This window comes from Mirounga leonina, unplaced genomic scaffold, assembly GCF_011800145.1.
Source record: "Mirounga leonina isolate KUSES-001 unplaced genomic scaffold, KU_Mleo_1.0 Mir_173, whole genome shotgun sequence".
Taxonomy (NCBI): Eukaryota; Metazoa; Chordata; class Mammalia; order Carnivora; family Phocidae; genus Mirounga; species Mirounga leonina.
In genome coordinates, this window is record NW_023270447.1 from 86,597,341 (window position 1) to 86,621,514 (window position 24,174).

Here is a 24,174-nt window from a genome sequence, read left to right on the forward strand (position 1 = left end):
CATCTGCCTCAATGAATGTGTAACATTGTCAATCCCCTGCCTAAAGTCTCCTTGCTGAGAAATCCTGTCTGCTCCCTTGCCTGATCCATCGGTCTTTATAACCAACCTCTCTGTGTCCAAAATAAAGCAGAAGTTGTGGCTAAAGTCATTAATAGGATTCCTGCCCAGAGAGGCCCCTTCCTGGAATAGCCAGCAGGTTGTCCCTGCACAATCAGGTTGAAGGGGGCAGACTTGGCTGGGGGCAGAACCCCTGTGTGGTCACCTCCATCACCTTCAGGACTGTTGAGCAGCTCAACTTCCACAGGAGCCGGGTAAGAGATGGCAGACCCTGCGTAGCAGTCACTGTGTGGCGGGTACTGATTTCCCCCAGCAGCTCCGTGAGGGAGTCTCATCGCCCCTTGCGTGCAGATGAGAAAGTACATGGGCACAGAGGGTCAGTAACGAGCGGAGCAACGGTGAGTTCGTGGCGGGGCTGAGCTTGGGGCCCAGGCTCCTAGCCAGGAAGCTGAGCTGCCCTTACTGGAGCTAACAGTTTTTACTGAGCTGTTCTTCAAGTCAGTCACGGGATGTAAAATTCAAAAAGCAGGAATGCCTATCTAGTAAAAATAGTCTCCCCACCAAGGAGCTAGGCAAAGGACTGTTACGTTCTTTAAAACAACTTCCTTTCATTGTGCCCTCACTGTGTGCCAGGTACTGGGCCAAGTACTTGATACATAATCTGTTACTGTCCCAATAACCTGGGGAAGACGTTTTTAACCCCGCTTCACAGATGAAGAAATGGCAGGGCGGAGGACCTCGATGCCAGCCAGCAGAGTCCGGGTGCACGCTCCAGCCCTTCTCTCTGGTCCAGGGGCCAACGTGGCAGCGACTGGGAGCTCGTTAGAAATGCACAGCGTGGGACCACACCTCTGTCCTGCTGAATCCAAATCTGCCCTTTTTCTCAAGACCCATCCCCAGGGGTGGGGGGGGGGTTGTATACAGTTTGAGAAGCTCCACCGGCCTCCACTGGCCTTCTGGAAGATGCCTGTCTTAACCTACACGCCCCGCCGTGGGGCACACAGAGGAGCCCCACCAGGAACCTTCTGAGGACTGGTTTGCAGAGTGAACTTCCCGCTGGGTGCTGAGACATAAATCTGGTTTCGAACTCTCAGAAATCCCACTGCTTCAGGACAGGTGCAGCCCGAAGTGGTAATAATGCCACATAGAGGTGCTTATGACGTGCCAGGCACTGGCCTATTCTTACTCCACGAATCCTCAAAATAGCCTTGAGGAGACAGGTACTGTTATCCCATCTTACAAATGAGAAAACTGAGAGCAGGGATAGTGAATAATTTGCCGAAAGTCCTACAGCTAGTAGGTGGAAGGGCCTGGATCTGAAGCTTCATAGCTTCTGGATGGTGAGCAGGGGCTTAAGTTCTATTGCACGTGATCAGTAGGATTTCAGACACTTCTGGACAGTCCAGCTTTATGTGCTTTTGGCACTTAGCCTCCCACCCCTCACAAGTGTTTCTCTTTGAAGGAACTCGTTCTCCATCCTAGGAGCACCTGTCTGCCTCAGAGCAAGTAGTCAGAGATCACCTGCGAGAAAAGCTGCATCGAGGGGTTCCCATCCCTTAAAGAACCCTGTCGGGGCGCCTGGGTGGCTCAGTTGGTTGGGCGACTGCCTTCGGCTCAGGTCATGATCCTGGAGTCCCGGGATCGAGTCTTGCATCGGGCTCCCTGCTCAGCGGGGAGCCTGCTTCTCCCTCTGCCGCTCCCCCCGTTTGTGTGTGCACGCACGCTCTCTGACAAATAAATAAAATCTTTAAAAGAAAAAAAAAAGAACCCTGTCAGGAGCAGTGACTCAGCACCTCTTAGATTTGATGGGGGGGGGCGGGGAGGGCTGACAGAGCCGTGTCTAGCTAAGTACTTACATCCACGCTGAGAGCTTCAAAAGCTGAACATTTAACGAAAAGGATCGCCTCCCATGTCAGCTCTGTGAGCCCCTGCACTTTTTGGAAAGAGGTCAGGGGTCAGATTACACACCAGCTGTCAAAACAAGGAAGTCCTTTGCTCTATTCTAGGATACTCTCAAGACTCTGTAAAGCATTCCAGAGAAATCTTCTGGGGTTAAGCTGCTGGAATAAAACAATTACACTGGCGCCGGGCCATATAACACTATCAGCAAGTGTGCTAGCAGGACCTTGGTTCTCGACTAAGATGAAGTGAACAGGCCCCATTCAAGGAGTAGGCTTAGGTTGCTAAAATTCCCACCCCAAACCCATGCACCTGGCTTAGGGACAAACAGAAAGAGGTGGGCACACTGAGGCCCCCGTGTCGTTTAAATGTCACTCCCTAACACGTGTAGTATGAAGTGTGACACACAAAAGGCATGAAGACTTATCAGTGAACACCCGCAGACCCAGCGCCCAACCTGAGAAAACATTCGGGTCCCCTGTGTCGCCTCCTCCTCCTTCCTCGCACAGTTAACCAGGATCCTAACTTTGGTGTGTTTCGTATATTGTTCTGGAGTCTTTTTTTAAAGAAAACAGAGAGGAAAAAGTGAACACGGCTGGAAGGAAACAGGCTCCAATGTGATGCAACCAGCCGCCAGCCTCCCTGCCAGTGGTGAGAACGGCTCAGTGTGGCCGAGGGGAGAATACTGACGAGTCTGGAGAAAAAGCATCCGTAGAATGTACCTTTTATTAAGTAGAGAAAAATGGGAAATCTACGTGATACAAAGTTTCCAGTTTGAGCAAAGTCCACAGAAGCCCTTCGGATTCCCGCGAGCCTCTAGCAGGGGGAGCTGCTGCCCCTCAGCACAGGGACGCGTGGGAAACGGCTTCCGGGAGCTGACCACGCACACACGCACGCACGCGCTCGGCTCCAAGAGGCCGGGGCGGAGGGCATGGTGCTGCTCACGGAGCTTCTTTGCACGTACACTCACGTGACTTTTTCAGGAGTCTCTTATGAGACTTTATTTTAAAAGGTCTGAGCAGAGAGGAGGGCGGAGGGCTGTGTAAGCAGTGTCGGTGGCCAGTGGGATGTTCCAGTCTGGGGAATCGCGGCAGCTGACCGGTCTGATCAGGCATTGTATGAAGAGGACGACACGCTGCCACCATGGCCCGTCCAGTTAGTGTGGATAAACTGCCCGGGTTTGGCTAAGAGTTCGTAAGTGTGAGCCCCAAAGTAATCCCGCTGAGCCTGAAACAAGAGGTCGGGTGGGTTGGGATGATACGCAGACAGGCCGCCGTCAGGCAGCAGCCAGGTTAATGTTTACCACCTGCTCAGAAAGCTCACCTGGATGAGGTTGGCCGGTAGCATCTCATGTCTGTACCCATCATAGAAGGACAGGGCCGTGGTGAAGCAGGGCATGGGGATGCCCGCCTGGACCCCGGTGCTCACTGCCCGCCGCCACGAGCCCTGTGGCAAAACAAGCCCACGACTAGGGGTCAGCCCCCCGAGAACTGCTTCCTTTCTAAGTGACAGAATTCCATGTGCACCGAGGCTGGGAAGTGAAAAACAGAATTCCCAGCAACCAGCTCCGGGCTACCTACCTGGCAGTTTTCAACAGCTGACTTAAAAAAGTCATCTAGTAGCAGATTCTGAAGTTGTGGGTTCCGATCAAATGCATCCTTTATCTTTCCTAGGAACACGCTGAAATGATCAAGAGGGAAGCAACCGTGACTCTTAACCTGAGCCCGCTGAACATCCGACAGAAAGCAGCTGACACGTATGCTAGTGACAGAGTTACTCCTCATCCCCGAACGCCAGCGGTTCGCTCGGGGACAACATGGGGCCTGAGGCCCAAGAGGAAAGGCCAGAGGGCGTGATCGTTCCCACAGAGTACAGATGATCTAGTCAGACCAGGTAACTACAGGAAGAAAGTGGGACATGACCATCTGAACCAGTCTCGTCGCCAGTGCGGAGACCCACCGCGCCAGTCCCAGGGCAACTGTCCACATAGGCGCAGAGCCACCACTCTGACACGGTGGCTTGGCGTGTGCCCCGCACTCACCTCCTGATGATGCAGCCACCTCTCCACATCAGGGCGATGCCACCATAGTTGAGGGTCCAGCCAAATTCCGTGGCCGCCTGTCTTAGCAGCATAAAGCCTTGCGCATACGAGATGATCTTGGAAGCATAGAGGGCCTAAAGAATGATGGACCCACCAGAGCTAGAGTTAGCCACCTCCTCCCCGTCAGCAGTGCGGGTCCTGGCAGGGCCAGTGGTTACAGGACAGGGCTCTGCTGCCCCCATCTGGGCCTCCCACGTCCTCCCACCCCCACTGTCACCCGAGGCACCAACAACCACGGCCAGGGACTGGGCCCCACCTTCCGAATATCCTCCAGGAATGCTTTCTTATCACCTTCAAACTGGATCTTTTGGGGACCCTTCAGCTTTTTACTAGCCTGAATCCTCTCGTCCTTCAGAGATGATAAGCATCGAGCAAAAACTGCTTCTCCTGCGTAGGGGAAGGAATAACATTACCAAAGTTCACTCATAAAACCGAAGGGACGAGAGTACACATAAGCCGGAAAGAATGAGGAAAATTAGAAAAGGAGCTGATTTCCAATTGCAAAAGAGCTGAAGTTTCAACCTTAGGCCACAAAATTTAACCTGGCTCAGAAAGAGTTTTGAACTTATAAAAAGCTCTAGACTGTTAACGTGATAACTAAAACTCCAAACAAGTCAATCTTCCAACTAAATGTAGGTATCAATCACAAAGATCAACATGAAATTCAAAAGAGGACTTCTGAGCACCTGGCAGGCTGTCGGTGGAGCCTGCGACTCTTGATCTCGGGGTTATAAATTCGAGTCCCACATTGGGTGTGGAGATTACTTAAAAATAAAATCTTAAAAAAAATAAAAGGGAGGAGTTCTAGGGAAAAAAACAAGGAAGTAAAAAACCACTTTTATTCAGAATTACTCTGTTGGTCCATATGTAAAATTTCAATTTCACTTGAGAGGACTTTAATTTTTAAATGCTCATCAAAGACTATTTATTTATTTGACAGAGAGACAGCGAGAGAGGGAACACAAGCAGGGGGAGTGGGAGAGGGAGGAGCAGGAGCCCGATGCAGGTCTCGATCCCAGGACCTGAGATCATGACCTGAGCCAGAGGCAGATGCTTAACGACTGAGCCACCCAGGCGCCCTGAAAGACTCTCTTCTTTAGAAGCACTCACTACCCCTTGAAAACTAGTTAACATCAGGCAGCCTTCGAATTCAGCTAGATGCTCAGCTACGGTGGCATTGCCTTGATGTGGGGGTTGTCTGCAACAGCTAGTACATTGAGAAATAACAGACTCGCCCCTCAAAAAACTCCATTTTCTTTTTTTTTCCTCAAGATTTTATTTATTTGACAGAGAGAGACAGTGAGAGAGGGAACACAAGCAGGGGGAGCGGGAGAGGGAGAAGCAAGCTTCCCACTGAGCTGGGAGCCAGATGTGGGGCTCGATCCCAGGATCCTGGGATCATGACCTGAGCCGAAGGCAGAGCCTTCTGACTGAGCCACCCAAGCGCCCCCAAAACTCCATTTTCTAATTATTAAAATTTAGTTTCCAACACGTCCTTGATCACCATAATTTTGTTTCATTTGAATAAACATTTCATTATGGTATTTTAATATCAAGACATTTAGCATCTTCAAAAATTAGCCCTTCGAAAAGACAACTTGCTTAACTGACACTTTATATACTTAGAATAAATTACTCTAGGGGCGCCTGAGTGGCTCAGTCATTGAGCATCTGCCTTCGGCTCAGGTCATGATCCCAGGGTCCTGGGATCAAGCCCCGCATCGGGCTCCCTGCTCGGCTGGAGGCCTGCTTCTCCCTCTCCCACTCCCCCTGCTTCTGCTCCCTCTCTCACTGTGTCTCTGTCAAATAAATAAATAAAATCTTTAAAAAAAAAAAAAAGAATAAACTACTCTTAACTAATCCTCGCTCCACAGACAGACAGGCAGCCCAAACTGGAAACACACGCCGGCTCGGCGGCCACACCCCGCCCTGCCTCGCCCGTCCCGCACGGGCCCGCGCCGGGGGCGGAAGCGATGGTGTAACACAGCGGGCGCACAGAGGCCGTTACCCAAGGGTCCGCTCCAAGACTTCCTTCCCCGTTAGTTCAACAAACACGAAGGGCACCCACCCAGGGCTGAAGCCTGGCCCGCCTCGGGCGGGGAGAGGGGCGCACGAGAGAGCAGGGCTCTCCCAACCTACTCTGCTCTTCCACCGCCCTGCCCTCGCCGCCCCGAGCTGGCTGAGCCGCCCGCTTCTCCTCGCGTGCCTCCGGGCACGGCCAGGGCGGCGGGCAGCCTAATTCATAGGAAACGAAAAGGAGGGAGCGGGCTAGGGCAGCCGAGCAGACAGGAAAATCTGTTTTACTGGAGGGGCGCCCTCCTGCCAGGAGCAAAGATGAGCCTTTCCCTCGGCAAGCTGGGCACCTTGACTGTCCGTTCTCAAGCCTGCCAGAAGTGTACCCAGTTTACTCTTAAAGGACCAGCTTGTTTTATGAACCCTATTATTATTTGTTCTGTTTATTTCTGCTTTCTGTGATTTCCTTCGCCCTGTATCTTCTCGAGTTTGATGCTCAGCTCACTGCTCTAAAACAACATGTGAGAGAAGGACACACACCAGTGGTCAGGATAGTGGCTTTCTTCTAAACGAAAGACGAAGGAAGAGAATATTAAAGGACCTGAAATGTATAGGTACTATTTTATTTTTAAAATAACTGGGGGAGGGGCACCTGGGTGGCTCAGTTGGTTAAGCGACTGCCTTCGGCTCAGGTCATGATCCTGGAGTCCCGGGATCGAGTCCCGCATCGGGCTCCCTGGTCGGCAGGGAGTCTGCTTCTCCCTCTGACCCTCCCCCCTCTCATGCTCTCTCTCATTCTCTCTCTCAAATAAATAAAATCTTTAAAAAAAAAAATATCTGGGGGAAGGGCGCCTGGCTGGCTCAGTAGGAAGAGCATGTGACTCTCGATCCCAGAGTCATGAGTTCAAGCCCCATGTTGGGTGTAGAGATTATTTATAAATAAATAACCTTTAAATAAAATTAAATAAAATACTGGGGGGGAACCTAATCAAAATATTAACAATAAATGCTGGGACGTAAGCTTATGTCGTTCGGTGAACTTCCGTATGAAAAATTTCGTTACCATGATCTTCCCCACTGGAAAGTCATGGAAGTCACTGAACACAGTTCAATCCCTAAGACAGAAGCTACCCCGAAGGTCGAACTAGAGAAGAGAGCCAGGAACTCCCAAACGCATCTCAAAGACCCTATGACTGAGAGAAGGTCATCAGGAAGAGATTCGCGAGTGTCAGCCTCTCACACGCGAGGAGCAGAAAGCACTGACCGCTGACGAGGGTTGCACACGTTTCCCGAAAACCCGGTCCTTAGTGGCCAGTCTACCCCAACATCCCAGAAGGACAGCAAGGGAGCACCAGTGAGGCGAGGGGCCTCGGCTGGAAGCCGCACATTACCGATGAGGGTGACGGGAACGCCGTACTCCAGGGCTGAGATGGCAGTCCACTTCCCTGTGCCCTTCTGCCCCGCGCTGTCCCTGATCTTCGGCAGCAGGTGTTTGCCGTCGCTGTCTTGGAACTTGAGAATATTGGCCGTGATTTCAATGAGGAATGAGTCGAGCTCTGTCTTATTCCATTCCTCAAACGCCTAGTGCAGGACGTGAGAGGAGCGAGCGTGAGAGAAAGCAGGCCTACGCACAAGCCCCCTTCCCTGCGAAGAGGGACCGGCGCTCACGACTTGCCCCGCCGTCCACGCTAACAGGCTCCACGTACGGGTCTGAGCCCTGCTCCCCCCGAGTTGAGTTTTCTGCTCACCACGAGTCAGCTGTATTTGATTTGAGCCTGGTTATGCTGACTGATGACCAGCACGGCTCTCCCCTCAGAGCCAGGCCCTCCTCACCTCACACCATCACCTCCTCGGAGGCCTTCCCTGCTCACCGGACCTACTCCTTACACCCGTTTCCTCTCCTTCGGAACAGTTACCCCCACCTAGTTTTACACCGGCTGGGGGGTTACTATCGTGTCTTCCCAGCTCCGTGCGGGCAGGGACTTCGGTTTTTTCACTATTACATCCCCAACATCTAGAACAGTTCCTGGCATACAGAGCAGCACTTGTATATATAAATACGTTAAGTTTTAAGTAAATCAATTACATTTGAACACACAAAAAGAAAAGCACTGTTTCTATGAAAATAAAAAACTTTTGGAAAGAAGAGTAAAGGCAAGTTAGTGAAACCAAGTGGGGATGACACGTTTAAAAGTTAGGAGGAGGGGCGCCCAGGGAGCTTGGTCAGTGGAGGCTGCAGCTCTTGATCTCGGGGTTGTCAGTTCAAGCCCCACATTGGGTGTAGGGATTACTAAAAAAATAATAAACTTTAAAAAAAAAAATTAGGAAAAACTGTAAAAATCTGGAAGGATTCTGCAGTGTCACCTTGCAAGGAAGTGTCCCTAAATTATGTTCCCCTCGAAGTCCCTGGAAGTGGAAATTTGAGATGATGAGAAAGACACCTATGATGCCGGCCAGCAGAGCTGCACTTCGAGGAAAGGACGGGACTGGAGATGGATGTGCCTCCCTCCATTTTCAGTGAAAATAAGTGTTTACCTAGGAACGATGCTGAAGTCTTAAGAGAGTACTGGTGTTTACCTCAAAATGTATTTTTAGAAGATCAAACTGATAGGATGGGCGGACATTCAATAAAGCAAGTTAGTAAAATGCTAGTAGGCGAATATGGGGGGTGTGCATACAAGTGTTCACCACGAAAGTCGTTCAACTTTGCTGTTTGTTTGAACATCCGGTTCATAATAAAACGCTGGGGGGAATGTTTATGTTTCCCCCACTTTGACTTTTTTTTTTTTTTTAAGATTTTATTTATTTGACAGAGAGAGAGACAGCAGGAGCAGGGTCAAAGGGAGAGGAAACAGACTCCCCACAGAGCAGGGAGCCGGACGCAGGGCTCGATCCCAGGACCCTGGGACCATGACCTGAGCAGAAGGCAGACGCTTAATGACTGAGCCAACCCAGGCGCCCCTCCCCAACTTTGACTAACTTTTGATTAACTGTCAAACAGCCAGTCCCAACCTGACCAGGAAAGCAAGCTTCCATCCTGCCTCTCCTATGGGACAATGGGGGGACCAAATGAGGTAATGACCATAAAAGGACACAGGCCTGACACATGAAGGGTCACTAAATGGTGGTAATGATCACCGCCAAGATTTTCGGGGGACTTCTGGCTCAGCGGCTAGCTATCCTATCGTACAGCTTTCCCTTAAATCAGGCTGAGTCCATCCTTTTTTTTTTTTTTTACTTAGCACAAGCCGGGGAGAGGGAGAAGCAGGCTGCCTGCTGAGCAGGGAGCCTGACGCTTAACTCAAATCATGACCTAAGCCAAAGGCAGACGCTTCACCAACTGAGGCACCCAGGCGCCCCTGGGCTGAGTCCATCCTGCCACCAGCATGACCACAGGAAGGAGGCGGAGGAAGGCTTTACTGTTGCTAGCAAATCCCTCTCATCTGAGCAGCAGTCGCCTGCTGTAGCCCGGAGACAGGGCCCGGCACTCACCTTTGCCATCTCGTCATGCCCCATGCCCAGCACATCCTTCATCAGGTGGTAAGCCTCACAGATGAGCTGCATATCCCCGTACTCGATCCCATTGTGCACCATCTTCACAAAGTGTCCTGCTCCTTCATCCCCGACCTGTCAGGGCAACGAGCACCAGGAGGCCTTCAGAGGCAGGTAATAACCCAGAAAAGCCCACATCAAGTTCTTTGGCGAGGCTCCCTCCCCATACAAAAAATAACAAATAGGGAGCAAATATCTGTAGTATTTTTAAAATTAAGCGTCACTACATAACAATTCAATACAAGCTTCAATCCAGTCCAGTGTTCCTTCAAACTCACTCTGAATTCGTTCCTTTCAAGATTTTCCCAAGCCTCCCATTCACTGTAAGCACCCACAGCTCGTCGGCCTGCATTTCCCACCCTCCCTTGTTATGAAGGGCCCCTCGCTCCCAGCCCTGCCCACAAGTGAAAGACCTCCTCTTCCCGAGGTCACCGTTCTCCTAGCCACTGGGGGTTACAGCAAGTTGGCTAATTAAATCACTGGCACTGTTAAGTATATAACTGTGTTGTAGTTGTTTCCAATGGCTACCAAGGGGTAAAATGACCTTAGATCCCAGGTCTGGCCCTCAACCTGGTAAGCCCAGAAATGTGTTCTTGCCAGTGTCTCACCGTGGACGAGACACAGATTTACAGTAAAGCTGGCAAGATGTATACAGGCAGAATACCAGTTTGTGAATTTAGGGTAAAAAACCTAACTACGGATTTTAGTGGCTACAAGTGTTAGTCCCGATGGCACATTCTGTCCCTACAGACGAGCTGCGTAGGAAACCAAATCATCGAGAATTGCTCAGTGGGCCAGGAATCAGAACAAAGGGAGTTTCAGGGTCAAATATTCAGGGGCAGCGGGCTCTGCAGTCAGGCGCATCCATCTCCACAACAGGCATCTACCTGCGCGGTGGACCCAAGGTCGCTTGACCTGAGCGGTCTCTGCTCTGTTACCGCCAGGATCCATACAACTGACCTTTACATCCGAGACTCCCGCCGTCTGAGTTTCCACTGCTGACGTGCCCCCTTCTGATTCTGACACCTTCTTTGGCTGCTAAGTAACATGGCTAATAACATCGTACTTCACCCCATCCCTCCTGTAACTTCAAGAATGAACTCAGGACTGCCTGCTTTTAGTATCTATACCAGTTTTCTCAATAGCCTGAGAGTAAGTCTGAGGCTAAAGAACGTCAAGCTCCGACTCAGTCAAGACACAGCAGGGCCAGTACTGGTTTTTCTTCATGATTCTGTGTCTACAAGAAACGTGTCTACAAAGGAGTGACTGTGGCTGTCCTTTTACTGTCGTAATCGACTGTCGTGGCCTGAAAGTTCCCTGCCCCGTCCATACTAATGAGAAAATCCTCAGCCCCCCAAATCCAGCCCAGCCTCTCTCCACCCTAAGCAGACTTTGCCTGACTCGGGGACCGCTGGTTAAGATGTACGGACCGGCATCGGGGGCTACAGCTGCCATCAGCAGGCGGGGTCAGGCCCCCTTCCATCTCCACCTTTTACCTCCCTCATACGAAATAAAGCTAATAAAGGGGATTAGGAGCTAAAGAGAACTCGGAGACCACCCAGCCCACCCCTCATATTTTACGGACAAGAACACCTTCCTGACTGACTCGATAATGTCCCACAGTGAATGTGAGAGCCAGAATTACAGGTCGGGTCTCTCAGCCTAGTGCTTTGCCCACCCATGGCATGGACTGGGGCTGCAGGAGGGATAAAACTGATTTTGGTAGCAACACCAAATGCAGGAAGGGAGGCGTATAGGAATGAGCCTAGGCCTCCCTCCCGTTTCGTGAAGGCGAAAGGCCGTATGTCACATACTCTGTTCAAGCACAGAATACCTGCGTCCCAAGCTACAGGAAAGAGATTTTCCACAGCCGTGGCCAGGACATCTGACAGCACCAGCCCTTCAATCCTGCTCCTTCCATGCAGGCAGACGGAGCCCACCTTTCATTCTGACATTTTCTTCATTTTCATGAAGTCACACAGCTAATAAAACAAGTCTCGCTTCACCTCATCCTTGCTGTGCCTTCTTAAGAAATTCAACTTTTAGATGAATTGAGGAGGGCTGTTTTTAATACCAACCTCAAGGCTCTGAAATATTCAGTTAGGAGGCAAGGACACGTAAAACAGGCATGCATCCTAGGCCTCAGCTGCGCTAGCGACTTCAAGATTGAGAAGCTTGTCACAAAACTAACTACTGCCACCAAGGCGGTCCTGGCTCTGTGCACTTTGTCATGTCTGTGCCCATGTTACCAGCTGGCTTGAAAGAGGAGCCAGAACTTGCCCAGTCACAGCAGGGTTCTCCCGTCCCGACTTTCGCAGCGATGCCTTGGAAGATTGTCTTGATGTGGGGCCTGTGGGAAGGAACCATGTAGTTTAGCTGCTGAAAAGAGGGACTGAGATCTCAGTTAAATACTCAAGGACCTCCCCCCCAATCTTTTTCTTTCGAATGGGAGGTGGACGTGCCAAGTCCACGTGGAAAAAGTAATGAATGTTCCAAGTCCACGTGGTAAGCCCCACAGAGGCTGCAGACTACCTTGTTGGAGAAGACAGAAAGGCCAGCCGGAAGCATCCAAGCACCAGGAGAAATCTCTTTTGCACTATAAAGGAGCTGTGATGCCGAACAGCAAGCAACAAGGAAGTTCCCGTGCAGATGCCTGTTACCGGTCTGGGTGCACGTTATCAGGCCCAGCAGGACTCCGCCCGCACAGACCCGAGCTGGAGTTCCCAGAGCAGCGTTCTTCGCTAGTGCAGTTGTTCCTCACCCCTCCCACTGCCCCGCTAGGAGGATCTGTGAACTCACAAGGCTTTCTGCTTATGTTCTCCTCACTACTGACCAATAAAGGCTTCTTCACAAGAAGTTTTTGGTAAAGACACAGGGCTGCCAGGGTTGCAAAGTCAACGCTCAGGATTAGAGCTAAGACAGCTACACATTAAGCTTTAGAACTTCACTGAACTCGTACTGAGCATTTCAGGTAACGGCACCACTCCTACTTCTGTTGGGGCTCGATCTCACCACCCTGAGACCGTGACCTGAGCCAAAATCAAGAGTTGGACACTTAACCAACTGAGCCACCCAGGTGACCCCATTTTAAACACTATATTAACCATCATTCCTATTACTTTTAGCAAACAATTTGAATGAGTCTTATATATGCTGAAGTTTGCCAGACCGGTCTGAGAATGAGTCAATGAGCAATTGGAGCATCTCTGCATTATCAAATATTTTCATGTGTATCGTCTGTATGTCTAGCCCAAGATAAATGTTTATGAACTACTGAGAAGCAGGAAGGCCTCTATCTACTTCTAGATTTCACAAACTGCAGGGGCGCCCGGGTGGCTCAGTGGGTTAAGCATCTGACGCTTTATGTCCGCTCAGGTCATGATTTCAGGGTCGAGGAGATTAAGCCCCATGCTGGGCTCCACACTCAACGGGGAGTCTGCTTATGATTCTCTCTCTCCTCTCCCCCTGCCTCTCCCCCTGCTGACACACGTTCTCTCTCCTCTCTCTCAAATAAATAAATATATAAAATCTTTAGATTTCACGTACTGCAGAAAATCCCCGAACTTACTCATCAGAGAGGTAATTTAAAGAATAACCTTCCCCAGGACCCTGCACCTCTGGGAATTAGGTTTGATCACTCCTTACTTCAACTCCTAATATAACTCTAGCATATTGGAAATCAAACTCATTTAGGAAAGAATGGTACCTTTCCACGTCTCCCTCAAAAGGATCCCTCCTTTTCTGTTTCTTTCTCTTCCGCTTACCCACCTCCCTCTGTCTGGCTCACCTCTCTGCAATCTCAGCAGCGGGTTTCCCTCAGTCTGCGTCAGGCGTGGTTATTACTTGCACCTTTTCGATTCTCTGTCCCGCTCACCCCCCACCCTTATGCCTTATGCACCCCACCCCTGCTCTTACATCCCCGCCACACCCTCCCCTCTATGACCAGCATTTCCTCTTATGTACAGCACAGTGCACAGTGTAAAACTTGTTTTATCCCCAAGTAGATACAAAACTTCCACCTCACTTTCCCAGGGACAAAACAGGCCCCATCAGATTTTTCCATTACTCACGATTATTAAATAAAGTTATTTGAGGACTGTCCATCACTTAGAGAGGCAGACTTTACTTCTAAGTCCAGACAGTGCCCAGGACATTATTCGAACGGCTTCCTTAAAGCCCCTGAACTCAGTAAGCCTGTTTAGAGCTTCCAGTATCAGTCTTGGAGGGAATAACAGAGGAGGCAAAGAGAATATGCATATACATGATATCAAAGCAGCAAAATGTAGAGACAAAAGAAGTGTTTCCAGCATCTCCACCACTCAGGAGCCACAGAGACCAGCGCTGCCCACAGCTCACTCCCCTCACCGCTCAGGCTCCCTTGTGAAGTGAGGGTGGCACCTCGGATACCCACCAGGCTTGTTTGTCCCCTCCTGGCATAAGTGAGGGGCCATACCGGGCCCCCTCCTCTCCACCACTGACTCCGCTCCCCACAAACAGGATGCCCTTGGCCTTGAGGTCACGACATCGTCTCTGTATGAGAGAAAAATAATTTTGTTATGCTTCCATAAGACAGTTTCTCCCGATGAATGAGAAGAGGTATAAGACTGGTAATGGAGAGCCCACACTGGACATGAAATGACCCCAGGATCCAAGAATAACCTGATCATTCAAGCAATTATATCCCAGGGCGCCTGGCTGGCTCAGTGGTAGAGCATGCAACTTTGATCTCAGGGTCATGAGTTCAAACCCCACGTTGGGTGTGGAGCCTACTAAAAAAAAATAAATAGAAATAAACAGTTTTAAAAAGAAATTTAATTCCCTCAGTTTGGGAGTTAAGAAAAAAAAAAAAAAATCCAGGGAGCCTGGTTGGCTCAGTCAGTAAAGCATGTGACTCTTGATCTTGGGGTTGTGAGTCTGAGCCCCATGCTGGGTATAGAAATTACTTAAAAAAAAAAAAAAAATCCATGGAAGTTTAAAATAGCTACCCTTCCCCCAAAGGGAAATAATAAATAAAGCCAAACATACAATCTCATTTTCCTGGAAGATCTAGTACCGTAAGACTCCATTAAGAGTTGGTGGGTTTTGGCGGGGGGGGTTGGTTTTTAAGAGTTGGTTTCGTATGAGTATGACCTCCTGCCACTCAGCACTTGAGATGGTACAGGGTCTTCTTTCAGCCCACAAGGCCAGTAAAGCCGTGGTTCTCAACCACATTGTTCACTGACGTGTCATGGGCTGCTGGTGGAGGAGGGAAGAGCTAAGCACAAACCGTCAGCCTGCAGTATTTAAGCAGAAGTCCTCCGTCTGAGTTACAGGTATGACTGAGGAGACCTCAGGTACGTCGCGGCAGAAACAGAGGCTGAGGACTGCAGTGTCCGCTCCAAGCTCTAGTATCAGCACTGCAGAAGGACGGTCCACTCTTTTATGATGTGTGCAATGCTGGTACTTTATTCTAGAATGTTCTCAGAACCAGGAAGAATTCAGCCTGAAGAATACTTACTGTGGTGTCCCTGTATTCAGAATTTCCTCCATCGATGATGATGTCGCCAGTGTCCAACAATGGTACCTGTAACCAGACGCTAGCATGAAGGTGGGCCAAAGAAATGAGAGACAAAATAGAACGTACCTTGACCAATTAAAACAAACAAGAATTTAACCCAATAAGCCCAATCTAAAAGCACACGTTACCTAATTTTCAGTAATCCTCCCTGTGGCTAGAGCTGGGGCCTACGTGCGAGGTTAGGGCTCGCAACCCAGTTGGAACTCTCTGCAACGAAGATCGTTCTCTTTAAGATTTTACAACAACCGATATTATGCAGCCATCAAAAGGAATGAGATCTTGCCATTTGCAACGACGTGGATGGAACTGGAGGGTATTATGTTGAGCGAAATAAGTCAAACAGAGAAAGACATGTATCAGATGACCTCACTGATATGAGGAATTCTTAATCGCAGGAAACAAACTGAGGGGTGCTGGAGTGGGGGGTGGGGTGGGAGGGATGGGGTGACTGGGTGATAGACACTGGGGAGGGTATGTGCTCTGGTAAGGGCTGTGAATTGTGCAAGACTGTTGAATCTCAGATCTGTACACCTCTGAAACAAATAATGCAATATATGTTAAGAAAAAAAAAAGAAGAAGAAGAAGGTAGCAGGAGGGGAAGAATGAAGGGGGGGAAATCGGAGGGGTAGACGAACCATGAGAGATGATGGAATCTGAAAAACAAACTGAGGGTTCTAGAGGGGAGGGGGTTGGGAGGATGGGTTGGCCTGGTGGTGGGTATTGAGGAGGGCACATTCTGCATGGAGCACTGGGTGTTGTGCACAAACAATGAATCATGGAACACTACATCTAAAACTGATGATGTAATGTATAGGGATTAACATAAGAATAAAAAAATTAAATAAAAAAAAAAAGATTTTACAACAACTGGGGTGCCTGGGTGGCTCAGTCGTTAAGCGTCTGCCTTCAGCTCAGGTCATGATCCCGGGGTCCTGGGATTGAGCCCCGCATCGGGCTCCCTGCTCAGCAGGAAGCCTGCTTCTCCCTCTCCCACTCCCCCTGCTTGTGTTCCCTCTGTCGCTGTGTCTCTCTGTCAAATAAATAAATAAAATCTAAAAAAAAAAAAGATTTTACAACAACCAAAACCCACTTGAAAAATTTTGTATTTCTACTTTGTGCCACCGGATGCTTTACGTCGCAAACCCTGGGAACGGGACTCATTCTAAAGGATCCCATCACTTCCTATAAAATCTGCCCAGAACAGGGCAGGGGTCTGGTAAGTGGCCATCAAGCCGGTTTGGTGCCTGACTCAATGCTGTCATCAGCCCTGCCTGAAGCTGGCAGGAGACCAGGCCTCGAACAAGCGCATCTTCCTACGGTGCACAACGAGGCTGGCTTTATCAGTTACTCTTCAGTCTCCCCGCCCAAGGATCCAGCGAACATGACTTCCTATTTTCTTATGCTGAAGAATAAGCTACCACCTTCCAGGCCATTCTCTCTATAGCTAATCGTGACCAGCTTAGCATCTCGCTACACAAAAAGCTTGGTATGTCCTTTCCTTATCACAGTGTTCTTCTTTTCTAGGTCATTTTTTTTCTTTAAATGGCAGCACACTGGTTACAAACTCCTCTCCCTGCAGAGCCACCCCCACTGTTAACAGGGCTCCCGTAGAAAAGGAATGTTCACCCCTTGCCTTTGTTTATTGTCACTACATTCTCACAGCGAAACTGTTTCTTCCCATCAGCTAATGCCCTGGTTTTTCCAGAGCTGTTATTGAGAATGGTTTTGAGTATCTTCGTAAGTTATTTCCACACACGTTCCCCTTCGCCCGTATGCTGTGTGTGGTTTTGTGGGTTTTGTTGGAAGGAAAAGCACCCAAGGCTGCAGGGCACTGGCTGCGAGCTTGTCTCCACTGACCCTCTCACTGTCGGGGAGGTGTGCTGAGGGACCCCAGAAACCACTCACAGCAACAGCGCTTCACCCCAATGTTGCTGGCCACGCTCCCTGGGGAAGAACATGTTGTCGCTATTGGCTCCTCCTCTCCCACCGCCGTCTCAGTGGGAGAGTGGCCATCAGCCCCCTCTGTGAGGGGACAGCCTGGCGGAGACCACACGGAGTAAGGAGTGAGCCCACCACCCCCTAGCCCTGGGCCCGTGGGGGAAAGCCTAAAGACAGGGTCAGACTAAGATGTGTTAAAGAACCAGAATGAGCCCCGACACAAAGCACCCACCTTCAGCTGATGCTCAGGGTCAGAGTGCAGCAGAGGCCCTAGCAAGGCCACTGCAGCCCAAACACATATGTTTTCTCTTCCAAAATATATATATACTTGCTAGAGACAACAAATCATTCAGAAAGTACCCAGCATGTAATCCTAAGATTCCCTAATGGGATCTCATCATCTATATTAAATTATACAACGATTTACATACTGTTACTTTATACAAATGCTGAAAAAAATAAAATCTACTTCTAAATTTGGACACTACGGTTTATTAGTGAATAGCACTAGACATGCATAATGCACAACCAAAACAGTAAGTTTTTTTTGAATCTCAAAGAGACCGAGATTACTACGGTTTCTCTTCCTACTGTTAATGAATTCCAATTGAAATGTCTCTTGGGGTCCCAGAATTTCACATATATGGAATTATTACCACCTGAGGATATGTTGTGACTTAATTAGTGCCAATCAAGTTAACCAACACTGAGACATTGAAGCACTGTTTTGTCTGAACTCAACAGTTCACATCCAGACACTGAAGAGAAAAAAAAAAAAATCTCTTAAGAAAAAAACTGGTGAAATAGCTGAAGGATTGAAGGAGAAAAGCTGCCCCCACCAGCAGCAGCCGGGAGCAGACCTAGCCTCACCAATTTGTCAATGAAATCATCAACAGCTTGACCAGCCTTCACGAGCAATATGATCCGTCGTGGCTTCTTCAGCTTGGAGACCATCTCCTCCAAGGAGTGAGCACCAACCACTTTGGTTCCCTTTGCCTCATTGGCCAAGAAATCATCAACTTTGGAGACTGTCCTATTGAAAGCACAAACCTAGAAGGACAAAAGGTCTGATTAGGAGATCCAGAACACAGAAGGCCTTCTGACCCTAGATTAAGTGGCAGTGAAATTTCTACTCAGCTGCCTGAGGCAAATCAGGCTGGAGTCTGTCACTAGCTGATTGGGACTCAGACTCAAATCAAGGAACCAGCTGCTGCAAACTGTTTATCTTTTGTCACCGATACTCTTTGTATCGAAACAAGCTTAGTGTTTATACTATTTAAACTTTCACTCACCCCAGTTCTCTAACATTAAAGTTTGAGTTCTACGAACCCAGTGCAGATTCCTCCTCCTTAAGATACGGGTAAGATGGAGCACCTGGGTGGCTCGGTCAGTTAAGTGTCTGCCTTTGGCTCAGGTCATGATCTTGGGGTCCTGGGATGGAGCCCTGCTGGGCTCCTTGCTCAGCAGGGAGTCTGCTTCTCCCTCTCCGTCTGCCCCTCACCCCTGGCTGGTGCTTTCTCTCTCCCTCTCTCTCAAATAAGTAAATAAAATTAAAAAAAAAAAAGAGATAAATTTATTCAGGCTGCAACCTTACAGATATATTTAGCAAGACTCTCCTTCAGCTGCCCCTCCCCCCATGCGAACTGGTGCTTCCCCTTCCTTTGCAAAAACCTCATGAGCAGCAACAGGGATTATATCAAGAGAAGCAAGCTGCAGTTGTACAGGATCTTGGAAATCAACAGCGGTGCACCCAAGCACACCAAGAACCCACAAGAGAAGTGTGGGTCCTCCAGACTCACCACAAAGCCATGGTCATTCATGTTCAAAATTAAGTTCTGGCCCATGACAGCCAGTCCAATCAGTGCAATGTCAGCTCTAAAAGACCAGGAAAGGGAATAAAGAAAAATGTGTCAGTTCCACTTAATCCATTCCAACTCGGGGACCCAAGAGTGCCCTAGCTCTCGCTGTGAATAACGTGCCTTCCCTTTTCCTCTGTCCCCCTACTCCCTTTCACCCGAGAACCCAGGCATGCACCTCCCAGGCCCCTACAGACAGGCCACCCTGCACTCTGCCACTTCAAAGGACCTCAAGTTCTCTTGAGATCAACTAATCCTGCACGGAGGAGGGCATGCAATCTTTGCTGTGCTCCAGTCTACCCGGCAATGACCCACTGCGGGTGGCCTCGTCCCCCACACTGGGGAGAAGCCCCTGCAGGCACAGCCGCCGACGGGCCAGCCACTTCCCCGGCTCGAGCCCTGGCTTCCCTCGGCCATGCCGCTCCCCTCCCCGCCGAGCCCTTTCTGCGAACGGGGATCCGCCCGGCGCCGCCACGAGGGGCAGAGGGCCTGGGCCCGACGGGGCTGAGACCCTGAAGGTCCGGGGCTCCGGGCGCCACGAGGCCCGGCTCCGCGGCCCCCGTGGTCAAGGCGACCTCAGGAGTAGCTCCGCCCTCCGCGCCGGGCCTCGGAAAGTTCCCCGGGCGTCCGCGGGCCGTCACTCACTGGGCCATGGCGGCGGCGGCGGCGGCGGCAGACCGGGTAGGAGCGGACGGAAGCGAAGAGCTGAGAGCGCGCGGCCCGGCTGCTGAGGATGAGTGCCGCGCCCGCACGGGCCCCCAGACCCTGGCCGCGGCCTTCCGGCGCCGACCAATCGGAAGGAAGGGGCGGAGCTGTGCAGCACGCCATTGGCCCTCCCCGGCGCCTGTTAGACCACCTGAGGCAAACGGGCCCGCCCGCCCCCGGAGCAGGCTCGGGAGAGCGCCGAGCACATCGATGGCAACGCCGAGGCGGGCGGGGCGGGGCGGGGCGGGGACTCCTGGAACGGACCCAAGGGCGCTGGGCGTGCGGTTGGGGCTCTAGAACAGGTGCAGGAGGCCGGGCAGGAGCAGGGGCACCCGGGCCGGGCACGGGGGCCTGGGAAGGGCGCGGGCACAAGTGGAGGGGCGGAGGGGCGCCCGGAACAGGCGCTGGGGGCCCGGCGGCTAGCGATCACTGGCGGAGGGGGCGGGGGACGCGAGCCAGGAGGCGCTGGGACCGCGAAGGGGGCCGGGCGCAGACCGGGGAGCGGCGGCGGAGGGGCGGCGGCCGGCTCCCTCCGGTCCTGGGAGCGGAGGACACGCGGGGCCCGGGCTCGGCTAGGTTGGAAGAGTGGCAGCTCACTCCGCGCTGTGCTTTCCACTGTCCCCGGCCCTCGGACGCCTGTTGCCCGAGTGTCCCTAGCCCCTTGCTCCCGTCGCTGCCGCGCACTGTGGGGTTCAACCCCGTCGGGGACCCAGGTTCGTTCTGGCATGTGGGTGTAATGAGTGCCAGGAAATGTGGGTCCTCACCCGCGACCGTGAGCGGGGAACGTGCGGCCCCTGGTTGCAGGAGAAGCCGCAGGCGCAGAGCAGGCGGTGAATGAACTTGGGGTGCGATGGGGCCGTCGTTGAACTTCCCGTACAGCTGAGGCACCAGAGGCGGCCCCACAGCCTTCGCAGAAGGCCCGCTCCGTGCTCCAGGCGTCTTCCCGTCCCCCTGAACCCTCCTGCCTCTGACAGCAGATGCTGGTGAGCCGGGGGTGGCGCCTCCGGTACATTTTAGGGGTTTTTGTTTTTTGTTTTTTTTCTGTGAATGCTTCCTATCATCTAACATGTACCTTGCACATACTAAGTGCTCACCAGAAACAAAAGCCACACAGCTGTTTAATGGCTCGTTAGTGCCCAGAGCTGGTTCCATCACACCAATTGCACAAGTTCCTTTGTAATACAGGTTTTAACAGATACACTATAATAACTCACACGTAAGCCTGTATCGCACTACAGTGGACTTTTCCTACTGGAAGTTGGGTATGAGTAAACCTCAGTTGACGATATTTTTGAATGCAATATGGAATCTCACTCTGAATATTTAAAATATCACGATCTAGGGGCGCCTGGGTGGCTCAGTCGTTAAGCGTCTGCCTTCGGCTCAGGTCATGCTCCCAGGGTCCTGGGATCGAGCCCCGCATCGGGCTCCCTGCTCGGCGGGAAGCCTGCTTCTCCCTCTCCCACTCCCTCTGCTTGTGTTCCCTCTCTCGCTGTATCTCTCTCTGTCAAAAAAAAAAAAAAAAAAGAATTAAAAAAAAAGAATAATAAAATAAAATATCACGATCTATCTTGCATGTAAAAATTTTTGTGTATTGTTTTCTGCATTAAAGGCATTCTGTTAATTTGTTCTTTTCCTTGAGGTGCTTCCCTATTTGCAGGTTTTGTACCAGCCAGGGCTGACACTCCTGAAGGTCGAATTTTCCTTTCTCTACTCTCCCGTGTGGAGCATGGCCTTCATGGACTCTGTGGTTGACTCACTGTACAATGTCCAGGTGGGGCCAAGATTAGAGCAGAACTTCCTCCTTAGGAAGAAAAGTTCCTGCCCCATGAGGCCCTTTCTTTCATTCCTTCTTGCTTTTCCTGGTTGCAGAAATATACAACCGGAAGCAAGCCCAGAATTTATTTTAATTATTTGTTCGTTCAACATTAGTCGTTTTTTTAAAATTCCAGTATAGTTAACATGCAGTATTATAAGACGTCTCAGGTAGACAGTGTAGTGACTCAATAATTCTATACATTTCTGTTCATCACAATAGGTGTACCCCGTTTTGTTTTAAGATTTTATTTATTGGGGTGCCTGGGTGGCTCAGATGGTTGGGCGTCTGCCTTCAGCTCAGGTCATGATCCTGGGGTCCTGGGATCAAGCCCCACATTGGGCTCCTGGCCCAGTGGGAAGCCTGCTTCTCCCTCTCCCACTGCTCATGCTTTCTCTCTCTGTGTCTCAAATGAATAAATAAAATCTTTAAAAAAAAATTTTTTTTTTTTTTTTTATTTGACACAGAGAGAGAGAGAGCACAAGCAGGGGAAGCGGCAGGCAGAGGGAGAGGGAGAAGCAGGCTCCCGGAGGAGCAGGGAGCCTGCCATGGGGTTCCATCCCAGGACCCTGCAGTCATGAACCAAAGGCAGTCGCTTAACCAACTGAGCCACCCAGGTGCCCTAAGTGTACCCTTTTTTTTTTTTAAAGATTTTATTTATTTATTTGACAGAGAGACAGCGAGAAAGGGAACACACACAGGGGGAGTGGGAGAGGGAGAAGCAGGCTTCCCGCTGAACAGGGAGCCCCATGCGGGGCTCGATCCCAGGACCCTGGGATCATGACCTGAGCTGAAGGCAGACGCTTAACGACTGAGCCACCCAGGCGCCCCAAGTGTACCCTTTTTTAAAAAGTAATCTTTACCCCCAACAAGGGGCTCAAACTCATGACCCCAAGATCAAGAGTCACATACTCTACTGACTAAGCCAGCCAGGTGCCCCACATTAAGTATACTCTTAATCCCTTTCACCTATTTTACCCATCCCTCTACCCACCTCCCCCCTGGTGACCATTAGTTTATTCTCTATAGTTAAGAGTCTGGTTTTTTTTGGTTTGTCTCTGTTTTTCATTTGTTTTGTTTCTTTTTTTTTTTTTTAAGATTTTATTTATTTATTTGACAGAGAGAGAGATAGTGAGAGCAGGAACACAAGCAGAGGGAATGGGAGAGGGAGAAGCAGGCTTCTTGCTGAGCTGGGAGCCCGATGCGGGACTCGATCCCAGGACCCTGGGATTACGACCTGAGCTGAAGGCAGACGCTCAACGACTGAGCCACCCAGGCGCCCCATTTGTTTTGTTTCTTAAATTCCACATGTGAGTGGGCGCCTGGGTGGCTCAGTTGGTTAAGCGACTGCCTTCAGCTCAGGTCATGATCCTGGAGTCCCTGGATGGAGTCCTGCATCGGGCTCCCTGCTCGGCGGGGAGTCTGCTTCTCCCTCTGACCCTCCCCCCTCTCATGCTCTCTCTCTCTCTCATTCTCTCTGTCTCAAATAAATAAATAAAATCTTTAAAAAAAAAAAAAATTCCACATGTGAGTGAAATCATGTGGTATTTGTCTTTCTCTGACTGACTTATTTCACTTAGCATAATACTCCTTAGATCCATCCATGTTGCAAATGGCAAGATTTCATTCTTTCTTATGGCTGAGTAATATTCCAATATATATATTTTAGATATATTTACCACATCTTCTTTATCCATTCATCTATCCATGGACACTTGGGATGCTTCCCTAGTTTGGTTATTGGAAATAATGCTGTTATAAACATAGGGGTGCATACATCTTTTCAAATTAGTGGGTTTTTTTTTAACTAGGCTCCCCGCCCAGCATAGAGCCCAACTCAGGGCTTGATCTCAAAACCCTGAGATCAAGACCTGAGCTGAGATCAAGAGTTGGACACTTAACCAACTGAGCCACCCAGGTGCCCCTCGAATTCGTGTTTGGTTTTTTTTTTAAGATCTTATTTATTTATTTGACAGAGAGAGACACAGCAAGAGAGGGAACACAAGCAGGGGGAGTGGGAGAGGGAGAAGCAGGCTTTCTACTGAACAGGGAGCCCGATGTGGGGCTCGATCCTGGGACTCCGGGATCATGACCTGAGCCGAAGGCAGAGAGACGCTTAATGACTGAGCCACCCAGGTGCCCCTCATGTTTTTTTATTCTTTGGGTAAATACCCAGTAGTGGAATTATTGGATCACAGGGTAGCTCTATTTTTAATTTTTTGAGGAACCTCCATACTGTCTTCCGGAGTGGCTGCACCAGTTTGCACTCCCACCAACAATGCAGGAGGGTTCCTTTTCCGCCACATCCTCGCCAACATCTGTTGTTTCTTGTGTTTTTGATTTTTGCCAGTAAAGCCCAGAATTTATTTTATTTTTTTAAAGAGGAACAGTAGCTTTTTTTTTTTTTTAGATTTTATTTATTTGAAAGAGCACATGAGAGAGAGGCGAGACAGAGGAAGAGGGAGAAACAGACTCCCCACTGAGCAGGGAGCCCGATTCTGGACTCGATCCCAGCACCCTGGGATCGTGACCTGAGCCAAAAGCAGACGCTTCACTGACTGAGCCACCCAGGTGCCCCAGAATGTATTTTAAAGCTACAAGTGCGATGCCTGGCTGCCCTCAATACTTCCTCGAAGGGAGAAGGAAGTGAATATGGGAGCTGATGGAGCCAGGCAAAATC

At 50.2% G+C, this 24,174-nt stretch overlaps 1 protein-coding gene across 1 annotated transcript; it reads right to left on the bottom strand.

Moving 5' to 3' along the window:
- Window positions 1–2,664: 2,664 nt before the first annotated feature.
- PGD (phosphogluconate dehydrogenase) lies at window positions 2,665–19,725 on the bottom strand. Its single transcript, XM_035019826.1, has 13 exons — window positions 19,619–19,725; window positions 18,917–18,992; window positions 17,988–18,167; window positions 15,120–15,185; window positions 14,034–14,152; window positions 11,903–11,972; window positions 9,563–9,697; window positions 7,462–7,651; window positions 4,314–4,444; window positions 3,998–4,131; window positions 3,537–3,636; window positions 3,280–3,402; window positions 2,665–3,183 (listed from the first exon to the last, which is right to left on the bottom strand). The coding sequence occupies exons 1-13, from the start codon at window positions 19,624–19,626 to the stop codon at window positions 3,064–3,066; spliced, it is 1,452 nt and encodes a 483-aa protein (XP_034875717.1). The 5' UTR covers window positions 19,627–19,725; the 3' UTR covers window positions 2,665–3,063.
- Window positions 19,726–24,174: the final 4,449 nt, after the last annotated feature.